A 21,155-nucleotide genomic window follows, 5' to 3' on the forward strand; every position below is an offset into this window, starting at 1 on the left:
CCACCCCACATTGGAGTGACTACAAGAGATGAAACCCATTTGCCAATTTTAAGCTAGATATGATTGTGAAATCAGGCCTTTTTTGTCTTTTTGTTCTTTGGTGGCCTAATTTTTCTCAAATTAATGGGGATGGTGAGAATAACTACTTCATGGGGTTTTTCAAAAAATGATGAGAACTAAAAGTGCCATGCAAAGTTGTTCAGTTTGTTATACCTGTCCATGTCAAGGTAAGTACAGAGATTTTGAAAGTCAGGGTTAAGAATTTTGTAGCAATTTCATAATAAACTATCAAATCTAATAGAAGTTTAAGTTTGTAGTTATTATTAATTTTTCTAATAACTCATTCAATAGTACTTTGTAAAAGTATTTATTCCTGATTTTTCACCATAGATATCTGAGAAACAATGGGCTAAAATGCATAAAATGCAAAATGGTATCTACTAATGCTATTCTTACAGTTACTAATTGCTAATGTTGACAGAGTGCCTTTATTTACAAGAAAGTATCCTAAGAGGAGTTAGTAGACAATTCTAGTTGGTGGTGCAGAGTCTGATAGCAGGTAAGGGTAGATTACAATTCAAGTTTACTGAAGTACAGTGCTAGCCTTTACTTTTCTAATCCTGTTGTTGAAAGAATATAGTATGTTTTAGGTGTTTCACTGCATTTGGAGAAGTTCAAGATAGGCTTAGGGTTTTAGGAAAAATAGGAAAAAAAAATATATATATGATATGTGTGTGTTTGTGTGTGCATATGAAATAGGAATACTTTTGTCATTTTGAGAATATTGAGTAACAAACCTTTGTCTTTAAGGTATATAGAACACAAAAATACTTTGAATTAGTAGAGGGATGAGAAAGATCTCTTCTACATCAAAATATAGGTAGATGATAGTGCCATGGGAATGCACAATACAGTAAGAACTTACAGATAAAGAGAGGATAATAGACAGGATTCTGCCTCAGAAGCTGGGACAGACCACTAAATAATATGAGGAAAGCAGACTAATAAAACAACAGGAGCAGATTGCTCAGTGAGTAACAGTGTTTCCAGAGGACCTGAATTTGGATCCCGAGCACCCACATTAAAAGCCAGGCATGCCTACACATGCCTGTAACTTCCATCTTTGGGGGGCCTAGACAAGTGGATCCTGAGAGCTCACTAACTAGCCAGCCAAGCCTAAATGGCAAGCTTCTGGTTCAGTGTCTTAAAATAATAAAGTGGAGAGTGGTAAGGAAGACATTAGAGGCCTTCCACTGACTTGCACATGCACAGGCACAGGCTCACACATCTGCAAACTCCCATGCCCCCCCCCCCAAATTAACTAGAACTTAAATGAGAGGTCTTTAATTGTGTTGAAAAATTATTACAGTTGTGAGCAAAACCTTTTGTCTATAGGCAGAGGCTTTGTAAATGTTTGCTGTTCCATTTAAGTGGTAGAGCAGTACAAGCCAGCTAAAGAATATTGAGGGGAAAAGGTGACAGGAAGAACTTTTTTTAATCTTTTTTTTTTTTTTTTTTTTTTTTTTTTTTTTTTTTTTGGCTTGTCTGCATGTGTGAGTGCAAGTGTGCATGCATGTGGAGGCCCAAGTTGAAGGTGAATATATTACTCAGTTGTTGTCTACTTCATTGAGACAGGGTCTCTCTTAGCCCCAAGCTTGTTGATTCTAGCTAATCTAGCTAGCCAGTTTGCTGGGTTACCCAGGATCTGGGTCTCTGCCTCCCAAGTGCTGGGGTTACAGATGGATACCCATAGGGCTTTTAGAGGAGTTCTGGGATCTGAATTTCCATATTCACACTTGTGAGCAAATACTTCACTACATATTTTTTTATTTTCTTTTTTGGTTTTTTTGAGACAGGATGTCACATGCCTTTAGTCCCAGCACTCGGGAGGCAGAGGCAGGTGGATCTCTGTGAGTTTGAGGCCAGCCTGGTCTACATAGTGAGTTCCAGGCTAGCTGGAGCTACAGGGAGACCCTGTCTCAAAAAGATCATATATATTGGGAGGTTCACCTCTTATACAGGCTTCTGACTTCTTTAGAAAACTGAAGAGCCAGCATAGTTGTATATACCTGGGAGGCTCAGGCAGGAGAAGTTGGAGTTTAAAGAACATTTTCTTAAATTTGTTGATTTTTGTGTGTGTGTGTGTGTGTATATATCATACAGAACATCCCAAACCATCTTATTCGACTATATACCCACTTCCCTTATGGCACCCTCCCATAGCCTCCCTCCCCCCACTAGAGCCCTTATACTCTGATATCCGTGCTACTGTTTGCTGTGTTGTTGGCACCCCAGCCAATCCCCACTGCTTGCCCTTCTGGTGAATCTAGTCAGCCTATCTAGAAGTCTTTGTTTTAGGAGGGTCAGCTGTTCCTCTTCTAGCAGCAATCAGTTGTTAATACTGACAGGAAGAACTTTTTAAAAAATTACTATTTATTTGGGCAGAGGTACATACATGTCTTGGTATACATGTGGACAACTTGTGGGAATCTGTTCTCTCCTTCCACCATTTGGGTCCAGGAATTGAACTCGGGTTTTTAGTCAACATTGCAAAGTAACATAGTTATTTTGGTGACAAGTGCCTTTACCCGCTAAGCCATCTCTCAAGCCCCAAGAAGAACTTTTCAGCACCTGTAACAAAACATTGTGTAGGGTGGGGCTGATAATGGTAAATTTTGGTCACTGATTATTTTTATGTATAAAATTGAAGTGCTTTTGCCCTTAAGACTGTAGCGCCTTATGTTCTGGTGAGCCTTGTGAGTTATCAAATGGTAAATGATGTTTACATAGTGGAAAAGCAATGCTCGTTATTTATGTATTTGGGTATGGTACTAGGGATTGAACATGGTATATTGTCTATGCTAGGTAAGCACTCTACCACGGAGCAGCACAGACTTTTTATTCTTTTAGATAAGCCAGTCTTTAATTGTATACTACCAGTTACATAAAACATATCAATAAGAAATGAAAGAAACTAAGAAATTAAAATCAGGGCTAGGCATGGTGGCGTATGCCTTTAATCTCAGCACTCAGGAGGCAGGAGTGGATCTGTGAGTTCAAGGCCAGCCTATCTACATAGTGACTTCCAGGCCAGCTAGGGCTACTGGGAGACCCTATCTCCAAAAATCAAAACAACAAAAAAAAAATCAAAATCCTAGGAAAAACCTCCTGCCCCTTTTAGCAAGTCTTAACCTCTCTAGTTGGGATTCCTTTCCTCCCTTTGTCATCTGTACATCTGAAACTTTTACCTAGTTAGCATATAAGTATACTTTTTTTTCTGGATCCTATAAGTGTTTGGATTGAATAATAATGATCCTAGTTATAAGCTTTTTATGTGTGTTTTGCTTTTTCCACCATATTGAAAGCTTTACTCAATACACAGATCCAAACTACATAAGATTGTTCACAGTTTTGTGCACATATATTTCTTGTTTTATTAGCATATATTAATTATTCATAATGGTTTTATTATGACATTTTCATACATGCATGTAACATATTTTGATCATATTTGTCTCCCATTAACCTCTCTTGCCCCCCCCCACTTCTTCTGATCCCCTTCTAAGTTTTTGATATCTAAATATGCAAAGGATATTCCAAGAAATTATTTCCTGGAAAATTTTGTTTACCATTATTATATACATCTCCATGCAGATGCCTTTACCTTGGATTATTTTCTTCTGATAAAGGCCCAAGAATAGATTATTAAGTAGTTAAAGATTATGGCCATTTTTAATGTTTTTTAGTCACCATTGCAAAGTAACATAGTTATTTTTTTGTATTTCACTTTCTAGAAAAATTAATAGACTTACGAAATGAATATCTACAAGCAGATGAAGCCAATAAAAGATTTTTGGAACAGAGGTATGGTAAGAGGGTGATTCAGAAGGCCCTGGAAGAGATGGAAAGTAAGGAGTGGCTGGAAAAGAACTCAAAGAGCTGCCCTTGCTGTGGGACTCCCATACAGGTGACCATTTGGAGACAGAATAAAAGCACATACATTTGGGACCATGTCACAATTACCATTGATCTGTTGAGGGTTTTGTTTTTGTTTTTGTTTTTTTGAGACAGGGTCTTAGTATGTAGCTCTGGGTGGCCTGGAACTCACTATGTAGCCCAGGCTGACCTCCAACTCACAGATCCACCTTCCTCTGCCTCCCCAGTGCTGGGATTAAAGGTGTTCACCGCCATACCCAGTTTCTTAATTATTGAGAAAACACATTTTAGTACTAATTCAGCTTTCTTAACCTGGAAAATACAATTTCACTACTAAATATTGTTATTGACCTTATGTGTGTAAGCTTCTCTTTTCTAGTGCAGAGACAATTTATTTCATATTCTATCCACCTCAGATCTGAGTGGATTATGCTTTATTCCATTTTCTCTTGCTAATAGCACTGCCACAGACTAGATAAATTACAAAGTTTATTTTGGATCACAGTTCTGGTTCAAAGTGAGGGGCTACAAATGGTGATGGCTTTCTTGCTGACAACTGAAACAGTGCAGCCCATCTTGTGCTGAGAAGTAGTATGCCTCCTCTAGTAGCTGTCTTATAAAGCCATCAGTACCCAATGATGGCGCTTCATCCTGAGTACCTTACCTCATCTTCATCTCCCCAAAGGCCCCACCTCTAAATGCAATAGTCAGATTAAGTTTCCACCTTTTTAATACTTCACAATGGGGATTAAACTCCCAACATGAGTTTTAAAAGGAGCAAACCAGGGCTGGAGAGATGGCTTAGTGGTTAAGAGCACTTGCTGCTCTTGGAAAGGACCTGGGTTCAGTTCCCAGCACTCACATGGTAGCTAACAACTGTTGATAACTCCAGTTCCAGGGAATCCAATACCCTCTTCTAATATCCACGGGCATTGCATGTATGTGGTGCACTAACATAGATGTAGGCAAAACATACACATAAAAAATAAATAAGGCCAGGCGTGGTGATGCATACCTTTAGTCCCAGGACTTGGGAGGCAGAGGCAGATGGATCTCTGTGATTTTTGAGGCCAGCCTGGTCTATATAGTGAGTTCCAGGCCAGCTGAGACTACAGGGAGACCCTATCTCAAAATAATAAATAAATAAATAAATAAATAAATAAATAAATAAATAAATAAATAAATGAGGAAAAAGGAACAAACCATAGCAGGTTAGAAAAAGAACACACCAGAGCTATAATCAACTCATATCTATATGGTTTCCAAGAATTATATCTGGACCTGAGGATGTAGCTTAGTTGGTAGAGTACTTCTTGCCTAGCATGCATGTAGCCCTGGGTTCAGTCCCCAGCACAACATAAAGTAGATGTAGTGGTGCACACCTGTAATTCTAGCACATAGGAGGCGAAGGCATGAGAATCAGAAGTTCAGGGTTATCTTCAGCTACTTAATAAATACGTTCAAAGCTGACCTAGGCTACATGAGACCATCTCAAAATATATCTAACTTCTCAGAACTATTTATCCTATAAAGTAGCACATGTGTTTAGCAAGTATATATGCTCAGGAAGTGGGAGCATTTTCCCTTTATCTGAGTCAAATAGACAAATCTATTTCTTCTCACCAAAGTATTTTTAAAATTAATTTATTTTTAACATTTTAGTTGTTAGCCTTAGCCTTTAATGGCTGCGCTGTCCCTCCAGCCCTCAAAAAAAAAAAAAAAAAAAAAAAAAAAAAGACCAAAAAAAATAGTTAATTTATTTTTATTTGGTGTATATGAGTGTTTTGTCTGCATTTATGTAAAGGCACTCATGTTGTGCAATGCCTGTGGATGTCTGAAGAAGGTGTTGGATTCCCTGAAACTGGAGTTATGCACAGTTGTTAGCCACCATGTGGGTACTGGGAACTGAACCTCAGTCCTTTGCAAGAACAGCCAGTGCTCGTAACTGCTGAACCATCTCTCCAGCCCTCCTCACCAAAATCTTATTTCTTTTGGTCTTTTTGAGGCAGGGTCTCCCTGTAGCCCCAGCTGTCCTGGAACTTACTATGTAGACTAGGCTGGCCTTGAACTCACAGAGATCCACCTGCCTCTGCCTCCCAAATGCTGAGATTAAAGGTGTGTGCCACCATGCCCGGCTCCAAAATCTTAATATGTTTTAAAAGTCACAACATATCCTTCCATTTGATTCTATTTTTCCAGCCCTTTTCATTACATCTGAGTTGAACCTAGTGATGATTCCAGTTACATTATTAAGGAACTAGCATTATATTTGACTGCCTCTGACATGCCAGAGCCCTATGATAGAATGAAGACTTGATGCCACTTATTGAGATTCATGTAGAAATTTAAAACTCAATCCCAGCCTGGTTCTCGAAGTCTATAGTCCCAGCCATTTGGGAAGCTGAAGCAGGAGGGTTGCAAGCTCAGGGCCAGCTTGGCTAACTTAAATCTTGTCTAAAAATAAAAAGTAAAAAGAGGGAGAGGGATGTAGCTTAATGGTAGAGTGGTTGCCCAACATGCAAAAGATCCTAGACTCAGTCCCCAGTACTAGAGAAAAATTTAAACAGGCATTTTAATATTGATCTAAGTACATGTTCCACTCATGCTTCATTGTGTCTGCTGTTTATCAGAAGAGATTTGACTGAATGTCTGGTTGTAGGAACACCTACTAAATATTTCCATAAGTAGTTGTCAGGGTGTTACCTGTGCATCTCAATCCTACTTGAGAAAAGAGAAGAAACCAAGAATGTTGCACTGAATTTTTTTAGGCATTTTTTTAGGCATGTACATTTCTCCTTTGCTTTCACTTACCATCTTGATGTTTTCTCTTTCTATCCTGCCCACCAGAAATTAGATGGCTGTAACAAGATGACATGCACTGGCTGTATGCAGTATTTCTGCTGGATTTGCATGGGTTCTCTTTCCAGAGCAAACCCTTACAAGCACTTCACTGATCCTGATTCTCCATGCTTTAACAGGTTTGTATATACAAGGTTCCCTAGGCTCAGCAGCAATATTTCTAAATTTTAATTTTGTTCTCTCTCTCTCTCTCTCTCTCTCTCTCTCTCTCTCTCTCTCTGTGTGTGTGTTTGTATGTATATGAATATAGGTGCACGTGTGTGTGTACACATGTGCTTAAATCTTTCAAAAAACTAGAACTGGAGTTACAGATATTTGTGGGATGCTGACTTGTTATGTGGGTGTTAGGATCTGAATTCTGGTCCCCATCATTGCTCAGCAAGCATTCTTAGACCATTGAACTATCCTTCCAGCCCCTCTAACCCCTCTACAGCAATTTTTGATACCAATAATCAGACAAAAGTCCAGTTTTTTCTAATAGAACTAGATTTAGAGAATTCTGTTTTCCCGCATAGGACATTTTATATTATTTTCTTGAAAATGAGTTATTTTTAAACTTTTTATCCTATTCACCTTTTTTAAAAAAAGTCTATATGATATAGACTGGCCTTGAACTCTTTAAAAACAATTTTGTTTGTGTGTGTATGTGTGATGCGTGAGTGTGGGTATGCATGTGTACATGTGTGGAAGTCAGAGAACAACTTTCAGGAGTCATTCTCTCCTTCCACTGTGGGTTCTGGGGATCAAACTCAGATCATCAGACTTGTGCAGCGCACACCTCTACCCGCTGGGTCGCTGAGTCATCTTGTCAGCCCTAGTCTTGAACTCTAAATCCTCACATCTCAGCCTCAACCTTTATGGTAAGAGTTTTCAGGCATATAAAACATTGGAAGTATGAAACTACGAAGAGCATGAATAAGCAGTGATACTTTGACGTATTCTCTTTAACATTTTGCTGAACTACTTGAAAATAAATTATAATGCTTCAACTCTATTTCTATATCATGTATCATAAAATTCATCTAGTACTAAGGGTGTAGTTCAGTGGTAGAGTATATGCTTAGCATGTATGGGGCTCTGAGTTCAATTCCAGTCCTCCTCCAAAGAATAAAATATTCCTACATAATAACAGTAATAATACAACATATTTAAAACTTCCAAGTTACTGGGCCAGCTGGCTCAGTGGGTAAAGGTGGTTGCTACTCAAGCTTAGTGGCCTGAGTTAGATCTCTGGAACCTTTGTAAAGATGAACGGAGAGAACCAATTCCACAGAGTTGTCCTCTTACTTCCACGTGTGCCTGGAGGTATTGCCCCCCCCCCCATGAACACACGTAACATTTTTTTAAAACCATCCTAGTTATTATTCAAACTCCCTATTAAAGTAATTTTATTGAGCCAGGATCTATTCAAGTTCAATCATTGTAAATTTCTTAGTACAGAAAAGTTTAGGGCCACTTATTTGTTGAGGGAAAATTGACTTTTTTGAAAAGCAGGCTAGCTGTACTATTATATGACATCTTGCTGTCTAGAGTTTACATTTTTTTAAAACCATCCTAGTTATTATTCAAACTCCCTATTAAAGTAATTTTATTGAGCCAGGATCTATTCAAGTTCAATCATTGTAAATTTCTTAGTACAGAAAAGTTTAGGGCCACTTATTTGTTGAGGGAAAATTGACTTTTTTGAAAAGCAGGCTAGCTGTACTATTATATGACATCTTGCTGTCTAGAGTTTTGCTCCTTCATGATGTCCTTTAACTTGTTTCTCTGTCATCTCTGTTTCTGACAACTGGAAGTTACGTCTGGATTGAAGTTTGATTAACTTTAATGACAATTTTGACAAGAATATTTCATGTGATATGTACTGGATATTGTACACAGCAGGAGAATCATGTCATGCTCTATCCCTTTGTTTAAAATAGAGTTCTCTCTCTTTTTTTTTTTTTTTTTTTTTTTTTTTTTTTTAGCAGGGTCTCCCTGTAGCCCCAGCTGTCCTGGAACTCACTATGTAGACCAGGCTGGCCTTGAACTCGCAGAGATCCGCCTGCCTCTGCCTCCCGGAGTGCTGGGACTACAGGTGTGCACCACCACGCCCGGACTCTATAAAAATAAAAATAGAGTTCTCTTTTAATTCATTGCAAAGATAAGTTTTCCCTTTTGTTATTAGGAAGAAATCTATGAGTTTATTCTTTGACATAATGTGAATAATCTGTTCTTTAGCAACTGTCCAATGTTAGCATCAGTTGGTGTTCTCTACATAGAGTTCTGTAGAGAACTTACACTCATCAGTGTTACAAAAGTAGAAGAGAATTGAAGAAATAAGCCCTTCCTGTGACCTATTGGAAGTCTATTGTAGGAAATCGCATAAACTTTTAGACAAATGGGCCACTGCAAGAAGACATTACACCAACACGGGACGCAAGAACTTGGGAGAGAACGGGAAGATTAACAGATGACAAGGTTTTCTTCAGAGTTCAGTTTCTTCTAGACTGCCTGACCTCCCACTCTTGGCTTATTCACAGATTGTGTACATGAAGTATCCATTTTGTGAAGCTTATCCCTCATATTTTACAAGTAAAAGTAAAAGGGATAGGACTGGAGTGGAGTGGAGTGGCTGCTAGCACGCAGGAGGCCCTAGATTCAACCCCAGTACTGCTCTGCCTAACTCCGTCAGCTTATTGAGGGGGACCCAGATCTCAGCCCTCCTTAATGGGATGGTTAAAGGAGAAGAAAATATATGCAGAGATACCAAAGAATACAAGCAGTGTTTTTGAGAGGAGGAAAGATAGACTGCTTAATTTTGTTCACCTGCATAAATATGTACCTTATGCTTTCAGATTGTTCCATGCTGTGGACGTTAATGGAGATGTTTGGGAAGATGAGATTGAAGACTAGTTAATTCCGTCTGCTCACAATATAGAAATGGAGTGGTTTGCCCTAATCTTCTGTCAAGTACACAAAGAAACCTTGCAAGATATTGAGGGCACCATGCATTCACTCTTCCTGTGTAGAAGACAAGGAAGAACAAGGTTCATATTTTATTTGGTACTACTGATTAAGGCACATTCATACATTTTTTTTTCCTTGTAACACAAACTGATAAAATTATATGCCAAAGGTTCAGAAAATGAAAACTAGGATATTAAAAATATGCCCCAAACTGTGGATAGTTAAAAAGTAAATACTTATTTTTGTCCCCAAACTTTAGGTAAAGATAAAGGTCAAGAGTTAAACTTGCAGACCCATGTCCAAGAAGTATCCTCTGAGACATTGTGTTGGAGGCCAGTTCTGTTCCTTACAGCATGGACGGTCAGACCTCATTCAGATTGTCCCAAGAGCCTCATTTCATTCACTGTGTATTGCTTTCTTTCCTTCCAGCTGAATTCCTTCCACCCGAATTCTCTTTGGAGGGAGCCTTCAGTAACTGACTGGATGGCCCAGTATCATTTTGATTTACTGCTTTTCAGAAGAGAAATTTGTAATAAGTTAAAAAATATTTTTAATACCACAAGCCCTGTGGGTCACTTGATATTTATGAGTGTTCTATATAAGCCACTGATTTTGAGCCAAATCCAGACTTTAATGATTCTGGCTCAGAAGAATTCCTCCATCCTGTTTTCTTGGGGACTAGAATTTAAATTCTGATCTTTTCTCCCTTTTGTTCTACACTTTCTCTCTTTGCCCTCCCCACCTTCTGTTGGCAAGGACAATTTTAATATTAATTCCAGCAGCACATGTTTTCATTTCCTCTGCTGGAATAGGAAAAAGCCTAATATATTCCTAAAATGAATGTTCTTTGAACCTATGTCAGTACATAGTTCTAGTCCTAACGTTCTGAATTTCTTCTAAAGGTCTTCTTTAATTATCTATACGAATTTGGCTTCTGACCCTTTTTTCAAAACAGCAGTGTTTGGGGTGATAATTTTAACTTGATAGGTAGATTCCTATTTCTGAGTTTTGTTGACTTTTTAGAAAATTGTCTTTCCTCATGGTTTGGCATGTGGCTTGGTAGCCACTTGGTAGATATTTTTGAAAAAAAAGGACAAGTCATGCATGGTGGCGTATACAGAGGCAGGCAGATCTCTGAGTTCAAGGCCAGCCTGGTCTACATAGTAAGTTCTAGGCCAGCTGGGGCTACAAGGAGACCCTGTCTCAAAAAGACCAAAAAGAAAAAAAGATAGAAATTCAACTGCAACTTGTGAACATTGGTTTTTGTTTTTTTTTTCTACCTTGACATTGAATATTAAGGAATCACTTTAAACTATCAGCTAGAACTGTTTCTGGATTGTCAATGAGGATGCTTAATCTTAAAAATAAAAATCATTCTACAGTTAAAACAGAATCGCTCCTGTTTGTTCCATAACTTTTGTTGTTGTTGTTGTTGTTGTTTTTGGTTGGTTGTTTTTTTTTTTATTGGCTTTGGGAGGGTGTTTTTGTTTTGTTTGTCTGTTGGAGTGTTGTTTGTTTCTTTTTTGGTTCTGGGGAATGAGCCCAAGACCTCAAACATGCTGAGCATGAGTGAATCTACCTCTGAGTGACACCCCCAGCCACATAAACATATAGTTTTAAATTGTTTTAATTTTATGTATGAGTAGTATTGCCTGCATGTGTATAAATGCACCTGTGTCCTTCAATGCCTACAGATATCAGAAAAAGGTGTCGGATCCCCCTAGAACTAGAGTTTGTTAGCTGGCTTGTGGGTGTTGGGAATCAAACCCAGGTCCTCTGCAAGAGCAGTGTTCTTAACCACTGAGCTCTCTCTCCAGCCTCACATAAACATATTTTTAAAGTTAGGAAAAAAAAGTTCAGACCAGCACCTCCTTCTGCACTTGGGCCTGTGCCTAGGATTTAGGGCTCATATTTTGTTTAAACATGTTCATTTCATGAACTTCCATTCAGCACATTTCATATAATGACTGAATTTGACTGAATTTAAAAAGTAAGTTGAGCTGGGGGTGGTAGTGCACGCCTTTAATCCCAGCACTTGGGAGGCAGAGGCAGGCAGATCTCTGTGAGTTCGAGCCAGCCTGGTCTACAGAGTGAGTTCCAGGCAGCTAGAGCTACAGGGAGACCCTGTCTCAAAAAAAAAAAAAAAAAAACAACAAAAAGTAAGTTGAAGATAAGAAATGGAAATCAAAGTGACTATTGAGTAAACCCCTGTGAAGAGTAGCATCTGTTGAAGACTAGGAATTCAGGTTGGATTTTTCAGAGTAGCCACTAAGAAGCTCCAGTTCATGAGTTAGTTGATAGATGCTAAAGGTCACACTATATTAGCTACTGTGCATTATGTTGATGATATCCTAGAAATAGGAAATAAATCGGAGAGCACCCCCATGTGTGATTTTTTTAAAATCCCAACAAAGTTTTAAGTCTCAGATTTCTTTACTCATCCGAGTCTTTCTTCCTTGGGTACAAATCTTTATATTCAATTATAATACAATTGAGGTTTTTTTGATTTTGTTTTTTGTTGTTTGTTTTTAATAAGACAGGGTCTTATTAAAGCTAGCCTGGAACTCAATATGTAGACCAGGCTGACCTTGATCTCACAGGGATCTGCCTGCCTCTATCTCCTGAATGCTGGGTTTAAAGGTGTGTGCCACCTTGTCTAGCTAAACCATTACTTTTGAAGTATGAGTTACCAGCTAATTTTTAGGTGGTGTGATTTTTTTGGTAGAATTCTTTTTATTGCTGAATGGGATAAAAGATTTGGGTAACTCCCTGATTGCTCTGTGAAATTAAGTTTGTAGACAGTTGCTATGTCAAGAAAATGACTGATAGAAGAGGTTTGTCCCCTATTTTATATGAAGTCTGACTGAGATTTGCCATAAATTGATGTGAACCTTGGGGGTCCTTTGAGTGTGAGTTTGAAAAGCCTGTATCTCTTGATAAAAGACTGGTGAGTCTACAGCTGATAAATGAAGATAAGCTTCTAAATAACTTTAAATTTTTATTTTTATGTATATGAGTTTTGCCTGAATGTATATAAGTGCACCATGTATGTGCAATGCCTGCAGTGGCCATAAAAGGGCATTGGAACTCCTGGAACTGGACTTATGGGCAGTTGTTAAGTCACCATATGGATGCTGGGAACTGTACCCTGTCTTCTGCAAGAGGAGCCAGTGCTCTTAACCACTGAGGTCCCCAAAGAACTTTATTTTCTTAAAAGAGAGGCCCTGTGACTTTCTGTGATTTTTGGCCTGCTTGTGTCAATTAATATGCATCTTATTTCATATATTTTTTTAAAGAAACGATTGTAGAATAGTTTCAGATTTATAGAAAAACTGCAAAGAAGCAAGACCTGATGATGCATGCTGTAATCTCAGGGAGATAGAAGCAGGAGGATCAAGAGTTCAAGGCCAGCCTCAGCTGCATAGTAAGTTCCAAGCCAGCCTGGGCTACATGAGATCCTGTTTAAAAAAACAGGTGGAAATCAACCCCCAAACTGCAGAGATAGTGCACAGTCCCTCTGTATTCCACACACAGTTTTGCATTATTACTACCCTGCATTAGTAATGTGTGTCACATCAATGAACCAACACTGTTGTTAACTGCAGCCTGTATCTTGCATGGATTTTCTTAGCTTTTTCCTTGTGTCTGTTTTCTATTCCAGGATCTCATCCAGGATATCACATTATTACTTTTAGTTATCCTGTTTCCTTAGATTCCTCTAGCCTATCACAATTTCCCCATCTAGTTTTATTGTTAATGTTATAAATATCTATTATATCTTTTTAAAAAATATTTTTTTTATTATTGTTATTTTTGTGTGTGCATGTATTGCCTGCATATAGGTAAGTGCACTGATATCATGCAATGTCCGTGGAGGTCAGAAGAGGCTGTCGGATCCCGTGGGACTGGAGTTACTGATAGTTGTTAGCTGCCATGTGGGTGGTGGGAATCAAACCCGGGTCTTCTGCAAGAGCAGTCAGTACTCTAAACTGCTGAGCCATCTCTCCAGTCCCAACATTAAAAATTCTTAATATAACTGTTTTTGTCAAGAATCAGTCATGGGGCTGGAGAGATGGCTTAGACATTAAGAGCACTGGCTGTTCTTGCAGAGGACCTGGGTTTGTATCCCAGCACCCACATGGCGGCTAACAACCATCCATAACTCCAGTTCCAGGGGAATCCAGCACCCTCTTCTGATCTCCACGGGCATTGCACTTACATACATGCAGGTAATACACTCATACACAAAAATAAAAATAATAAGTAAATTTTTTTTTTTAAAAAGTCAGTCATTGGTTAATCAGGTAAGAATCCTAATGTTTTTCGTGTGTCTACCTGCTTTGAAAAGGAGTATCAAAAATTTGACTGGGATTTGGAGGTCTCAAATTTTGTCATGAGCACCTCCAGCAGGTGGCAGCAGTTCCCATGTTATTAAAGATAGAGGCACTGGCCTTAATCTGACCTGGGTTTGAGCCAGCAGCTATTCAGGAGGATGACTTGAACCCAGGTGTTCCATCTGTTCCAGTCTGGGTGATATAGCAAGACTGTCTCAAGAAACAGACAAAAAATACAGTAACTGGCCTGGCATGGTGGCACATGCCTTTAATCCCAGCACTTGGGAGGCAGAAGCAGGTGGATCTCTGTGAACTCCATAGGGAGTTCCAGGCCAGCTGGAACTACAGGGAGACCCTGTCTCAAAAATAAAATAAAATACAGTAAGCTATCGAGCCAGGGGTAACATTTTTTGTTGCAGAAGCAGATTTAATTTCTAGGATTTTAATTTTCCTTTTTGGTAGACAGAATGTGATGATAACAGCAAGGCAGAAATAGCAGTATTGCAGAAAACTTTTGAGGCCATTTAAAAATATACTTGATCTATAGTTGTTATGTGATTGCTATGAAGCAAAGTGACATACCTGACAGTTACATTTATCCAGTCATTGACATAAAGCCATTAAGTTATATCTTAAACTTTTAAATAGGACAGAGAGACACTGCAGTGGCTACCGATACTGGTGCCTAAACTTTGGCTTGATGAAAATCGACTAGCAGACTAGGCTGAGAGTTTGTGGTAAGAAAGCTGGTTAATGGGCTGGAGAGGTGGTTCAGTAGTTAAGAGCACCGGGGCTGCTCTTGGAGAGGACCCGTTTCAGTTCCCAGTACCCACATAGCATAAGAACCATCTGTAACTCCAGTTCCAGGGGATCTAATGTCCTCTTCTGGCCTCCACAAGCACTGCACGACACAGGTGCATTTACATATAGGCAAAACACTCATACACATAAAAGAAAAATAAACAGAACGAAATGTAGCAAAGAGAAATGCAGTAGTAAAAGTAGGATCGGAGGTGCGGCCCGCTGGGAGCGGGGGCGCTGGGGAGCTGGGGACGCTGCACCCCGCTTTGCGATTGCAGGGGACCACAGTCCATCAAAGCAGCCGAGGGAGGAGATGCTGAGGACCCGCCCCACCCGGTCCACGTTCTCAGGAAACTGGACAGCACTGAGCAAAGGCTGGAGCCAGCCCCAAACCCCTGAACGTCGAATCAGGGACGTCTCGGGAGCATCTCCCACCCTCACTCCCCGCCGCCCGCCCTCCGCGCAGCCGCGAGCGAGACGGTCATCTGCTCCAGCCAGGCTACTGTAATGCTTTACGATGATGGCAGCAAGCGATGGCTCCCTTCTGGCTGGCACAGGTCCCCAGACCTTAAGCCGCACTCGGATTTACCACAACCCGCGGCCAACTCCTTCCCTGTGGTTGCAAGCTGCAGCCACACCAGCAGGTGGTCATCAACTGCACCATTGACTGGGGTGTCAAGTATAATCAGGCCGCCCCCATCTTCCATCAGTGGTGTGATGCCAGCCAGGTCTGGAGCCTCAACTTCAGCAGCAGAGAGGATACTGCTGCCCAGTTTGCAGCCGGCATGGTCAGAGCCTTGGACGCCTTGGAAGGTGGCCGGCCGCCCACAATCCCACCACCCCCTGCCTGGTCAGCCCAGAATGGCCCCTCTTCAGAGGAGTTAGAGCAGCAAAAAAAGGCAGCAGCCCAGCCAGCCAGAGCACATGGAGCGCAGGGTGTCTAATGCAGGAGACCCACCTGCTTCCCCAGTTGGGGGTCCACCCCTTCTACAGGGTCCCCCCTCCTCCGGGTCCCCCTCCACCCCAAGGTCTGCCCCTCCTCAGGGGTCTCAGATGCAGGACACGGAGTAGGGGGAGCCCCACCCCTTGCACCCCCTCTCCCTACAGTTCAAGGCCCCAGTGGTGGGGCATCTGGGATCTCCCGCCTAGCCGGCTGCAGCCATTGCAAAAGTCAAACTCAGGAAAGTAAGCAAATAGGAGGAGGTCTCAGTGACTCATCTAATGGAAGAGATTAATGCCTTGCTGGGCCGGAGAAGCAAAGGCACACAGGTTGGGGAGAAACCCCCCAAAGACGAATAGGCCCACGAGGAGCCAGAGACCCCGAGTTCCCGTTCAGAGTGAACCTGTGCAGAGACACGAAGAAAAACAGCACAACATTGTCAAGGATGAAGTCCTTGTCTTCTGTGACTAGCTCTGAGGGCCACCCCTCTACGCCCAGCTCCAGGGATGACTCTGACTTGGAGAGGGTGAAGCAGGAGCCTCTGAAGAGGTGCAGAAGGAACTGCAGAAAAAAAAAAAAGAGATCATTGAGGCCTTTGTCCAGGAGCTGAGGAAGTGGGATTCCCCACGACCGTGAAGACCCAGAAGACCCATTTTCTGCACACCCCGCCTATCTCCTGCTTTCCCTGATTCACTTTAACGCTTTAATGCTTTGGAATTTTTTTTATAAAAAGAAAAAAAAAAAAAGCCAGGTGTGGTGGTGCAGGCTTTAATCCCAGCACTTGGGAGGCAGAGGCAGGTGTATCTCTGTGAGTTCGAGGCCAGCCTGGTCTACACAGTGAGTTCCAGGCCAGCTGGGGCTACAGGGAGACCCTGTCTCAAAAAGACAAAAAAAAAAAAAAAAAAAGATATTTTTGGGGGTGGCGTTTCAGGGGAGAAGGGAAATTTTTCTTTCTCTTTGGTTTTGATAAAATGGGGTGTGGGAGTTTTTTGGGGGTTTATTTAAATTTTTTATTATTTTTATTTTATGTGTTGTGTGTATTGCCTGCATGTAGGTAAGTGCACCAGTGTTGTGCAATGCCCTCAGAGGTCAGAAGAGGCTGTCAGACCCCTGGGACTAGCATTACAGACAGTTGTTAGCTGCCATGTGGGTGCTAGGATTCGAACCCCAGTCTTCTGCAAGAACAACTAGTGTTCTTAACTGCTGAGCCATCTCTCCAGCCCTATGTGGTAGTTTTTAAATGCTATAACCCTCAGGCTTACCCCACTGGGGGCAGCTATTTAAGGAGGGAAGTGTCCCACCAGGTGGGAGGCATTTCCCCCACCCCAGGAACACTTCCTCTGTCCCTTTGGCTCCCTCCCCTTTTCTATGAGGAATTAAGATTCTGTAACTTTTTGGGCACCTCAAAGTTTATGGGGTTTTTTTTATTTGGGTAGGATTTTGGGGTCCAGACCATTTTTGCTCTCCGGGAAGACAACTGAGAAGGAAGGAGAAGAGGAAATAGAAACTGGTTCTCTGACCTCTACACCTGAGTTTCTTGGGTGTAGACCCTAACTGAATAAAGCTGCAGTTATTATGACTGAAAATAAATAATAAATGAATGTTAGAGCAAGCTGGTTAGTGATATTCTTAACAAATGTTTATGGTGATTATCAACATTCAGTACCCATAGGCTAGGCTCTCTGCAGTTATTTGGGTGGCCTAAAGATTTACTATCCTCAAGGCTTCTGGGATTTCTCTAAAACCAGAGAAGCTTTGGAGGAGATTATGCACAATGAAAATTAGCTTCAGCACAGTTACTTCTTTGTTTTTGTATTCATTTGATACAGGGTCTCGTTCTATAAACCTGACTGATCTGAAACTCACTATAGATCAGGCTTGACTCAAAAACACAAAGATCCATCTGCCTCTGCTTTCCCCAATGTTAGGATTAAAAGTGTTTTAATTAACTATTTTTCTTTCTTGGATTCCCCCCTTCATTATAATGAAGAAAAATATAATATACTAATATATTAATAATAATTTTAAATTATGTCATCCCAATTTTGGAGCTTAATGTGCTTTCTAGAGTAATTCACTCAGTTAACAAATATCTATTGAGTACCTTGCAGTGGGCCTTACTGTTTTTATAGGTGCTGAGAACATAGCAGTGAATACAATGAATATAGCTTCCTGCCCTCATAGAACTTAACTACATGGGCACAAGAACATGGTAGGTGGCACAGAGAGAAGCTGGAGAAAGGAGTAGGCAGTTAGGAAGGGAAATGTTGGAGTTTTCAGGACTAGGGAAGACATAATGATAGCGCTTGAACAAAGGCTCAGCAGTGCAGGAATGATCTTAAGAGGAAAGAATTCTAGGCAGATGGACAGCTGTACAGAGGCCCTTGGAATGGGAGCAGGCCCGAGGCTACAGGAACAGTATGGCAGCCTGAAAGAGCTGAACAAGAGAGAATAGGAGCAGATATGATGTGATTGAGGACAGCAGTCTGTGCAGGGCCTTGTGGGGCTTTGGCTTGCTCTGAGATGAGAAGCCCTTAGAGGCTTCTGCAGAGAAAAGATAGGCTCTGTCTCCCTCCCCTGGCGATGTCATCTTATCTCCTGACTTCTTAGAGATAAGAGTGGAAACAGATCAATTAGGTCATTTGTAATACCTTGGGTGAGAAATGCAGGTGGCTTATAGCAGTGTGCCAGCAGGTGGATTCTTGAGAATTGGTTAAATTCTGTAGTTACTACAGACTAACAAGATGTACTCATCGATTAAGATTCAAAAAAAAGTAGGGCATGGGGTTTGATTTCCAGGTGTTTTTATCTGAGCAGTTGTAGTAAACTATTCATAGCACAGGTCTGCATCAAGAATTTATTTATGGGAACTGGAGAGATGACTTAGCAGTTAAGACTGCTTTATGCTTTTTCAGAGGACCTGAGTTCAGTTCTCACACCATGTTTGGCTTAAAACCACCTGCAACTTCAGCTCCAGGGTATCTATAAGCACCTACACATACATTATGCACACACACACACACACACACACACACATCACATACTCACATAATTAAATGTTTTTAATATGTCCTGCTCTTGCAAAGGATCAGAGTTTTGTTCTCAGCACCCATATCAGATAATTAACAATTGCCTGTAACTTCAGTTCCAAGGGCTCCAATATCCTTTTTCTGGCCTCTGTACACATGGCACTCAAGTACACGTATCCCATGCAGACACACACACATACACATAATCACATTTTTTTTAGTTGTTGGCAGGCAAGTTAGATGCATGCTGTTGTCCGTGTTATCTGAGTAGAGAGAATAAATAGGCACTTAGCAATCCAGGCTAGAGACAGAAACAGAGGAGACGTCTAGCTGGTAAGATGAGATGACGTGTGCTGGATAGCTTTTGTGTCAACTTGACACACCTGGGTTGAGGGAGTCTCAATTGGGGAATTGGCTTCATTGGACTGGCCTGTGGCCATGTCTGTGGGGTATTTTCTTGATTGTTGAGTGATGTGGGTGGGCCCAACCCACTGTGGGTGGTGCCACCCCTGGGCAGGTTGGCCTGTGTTGCATAAGAATGCAGGTTGAGCAGGGGTCAGGGAAGCAAGCCAGTAAACAGCGTTCCTCCATGGCCTGTGCTCCAGCTCCTGCCTCCAGGTTCGTGCCCTGAGTTCCTACCTTGGGTTCCCTGATGAACTGTGACCCAGGAGATGTAAGATAAATAAATCCTTTCCTCTTCAAGTTGGTAGTGGTCAGAGTGTTTTGTCACAGCAATAGAGAAACAAGTTAGAACAACATGTATTCTCACCTTTCTATATAGAGAGAAAGGTTCTAGGATGGAGTCACTCCAGATGCTAAGAGGTCAAGAAAGAGGTCAAGCCAGCAAAGAAGACAGGTAATGGCCAGTCAGGTCAGAACACCAACATTATGTGATATGGAAGCCAAGTCCTGTGTGAAGGGAAACGTGATCAACCATAGTGTGTTACATATGGGCTAATAATATGAGCTCTACCAACCAACCTAAATAATCTATGTTTAGGTCACTGGAGACTTTGACAAGTGCTGTTTGAGTAGAGGGGAAGTGAAATCTGCAGCTTGTTGAAAAAGGGGCATCCTCCTAACAGGAAAATAAGCTGAGCAAACTGAAAAATCAATGACTTTTCTTGGGTTTATCAGAGAATTGAGATCATAGATTAACATCAACCATAAAAACAAGATAGGCAGGAAAATACATATCTGCCTTCCTGAGGAGGCAGTATGTGGAATTTAAACTGAATGCTAGGGACTATGAACAGTCTTGAGAATTTAAAAATTGAGCTCATCTGAAGGAGCCCTTTACACTGCTGTGATTTTATATCAACAGCCTCACAGCTCTCACTGAGGACAGCAGGGAAATTCTGCACTTTGGATCATGAGAGGGGAGTAGCCATTCACACAAAGTCAAAGTAGCTCCAGACACTGGTCTCTGAAGCCTGCCTTCAGAGGAAACTACTTTGCTAGATCCTCCTTTGACCTACTGGAAAGGGCAACTGGATGCTCAAATTCCCTCTGGCCTTCCTGCCTCACAGAGGGGCAAAAAAGAAAGCTAAGAAATTTTCAGGCCTGAGGATTTCACTTACTGGGGATGAGAGGGGAGGGGTCAAAACAGAGGTTAAATTCTAAGATTCAAGAATGCTGTTCCTGCTCCTTTCCATCCTGCGAAGTTATAAGAACATGGTGTTATAGGACAGAGTTCGTAAAAAAATCACCAACACCACTTTAAGAAAAATAGCAAGGTAAATTTTAATTTCGACCGGCCGGGCTGTCTATCTCGGGAGTAGAAGCAGCCCTGATGATTGTCAGGTCAGAGTTTTTATAGGATTACAGAATTATTATTAAAACAGGACATTTGTGAACCAATCAGGCTTGTACAATATAGCAGAATTTTGATTCTATTGATTAACAACCACTCATTGTACAGACAAGTGATACAGTTATATAACTTGGCACTGTTAGGGAAAGAGGAATTTACTGTTTGTTTGAATATACTGCTTGCCTGAATTTACTGCTTGAATTTACTTGTTTAAATTTGCTGCTTGTAACCAATTAACTCAACTGGAGACACAGGCATCTGGAGATAGAGCCAAAGTGCTACAGCCCCCAGATCCTGACCTGTTCTGTGTCATGTCATGTAGACATGTCTAAGATAACAAGAAAGAGCCGTACCAGGCACATGCCAACCATCTCTCCCTGATTGAGAGACCCAAAGGGAGTTGTAACATTCTTCTTGTTTTAAAGTTATTGGTTTGTGAAATGCTTGCTTTGAAACTATTGGCTGTATAAACGCGGGCATTTGTGTTACGGTTG

At 41.0% G+C, this 21,155-nt stretch overlaps 1 protein-coding gene and 1 pseudogene across 4 annotated transcripts in view; both read left to right on the plus strand.

Annotated features, from left to right (window-relative positions):
- Positions 1–10,941, plus strand: part of Rnf14 (ring finger protein 14) — a 30,133-nt gene extending 19,192 nt beyond the window's left edge. For all 4 annotated transcript variants that reach the window (XM_008835519.3, XM_017798820.2, XM_017798819.2 and 1 more), the window contains exons 7-9: positions 3,795–3,967; positions 6,784–6,914; positions 9,633–10,941. In XM_008835519.3, the coding sequence (XP_008833741.1) occupies positions 3,795–3,967; positions 6,784–6,914; positions 9,633–9,690 (362 nt within the window). In that variant the 3' untranslated portion in view covers positions 9,691–10,941. The remainder of the gene's footprint in view (positions 1–3,794; positions 3,968–6,783; positions 6,915–9,632) is intronic.
- LOC103736116 lies at positions 10,098–16,455 on the plus strand (annotated as a pseudogene).
- The last annotated feature ends 4,700 nt before the right edge of the window (positions 16,456–21,155 follow it).

Source organism: Nannospalax galili, unplaced genomic scaffold (genome assembly GCF_000622305.1).
Source record: "Nannospalax galili isolate Female #2095 unplaced genomic scaffold, S.galili_v1.0 scaffold1077, whole genome shotgun sequence".
Classification (NCBI taxonomy): Eukaryota; Metazoa; Chordata; class Mammalia; order Rodentia; family Spalacidae; genus Nannospalax; species Nannospalax galili.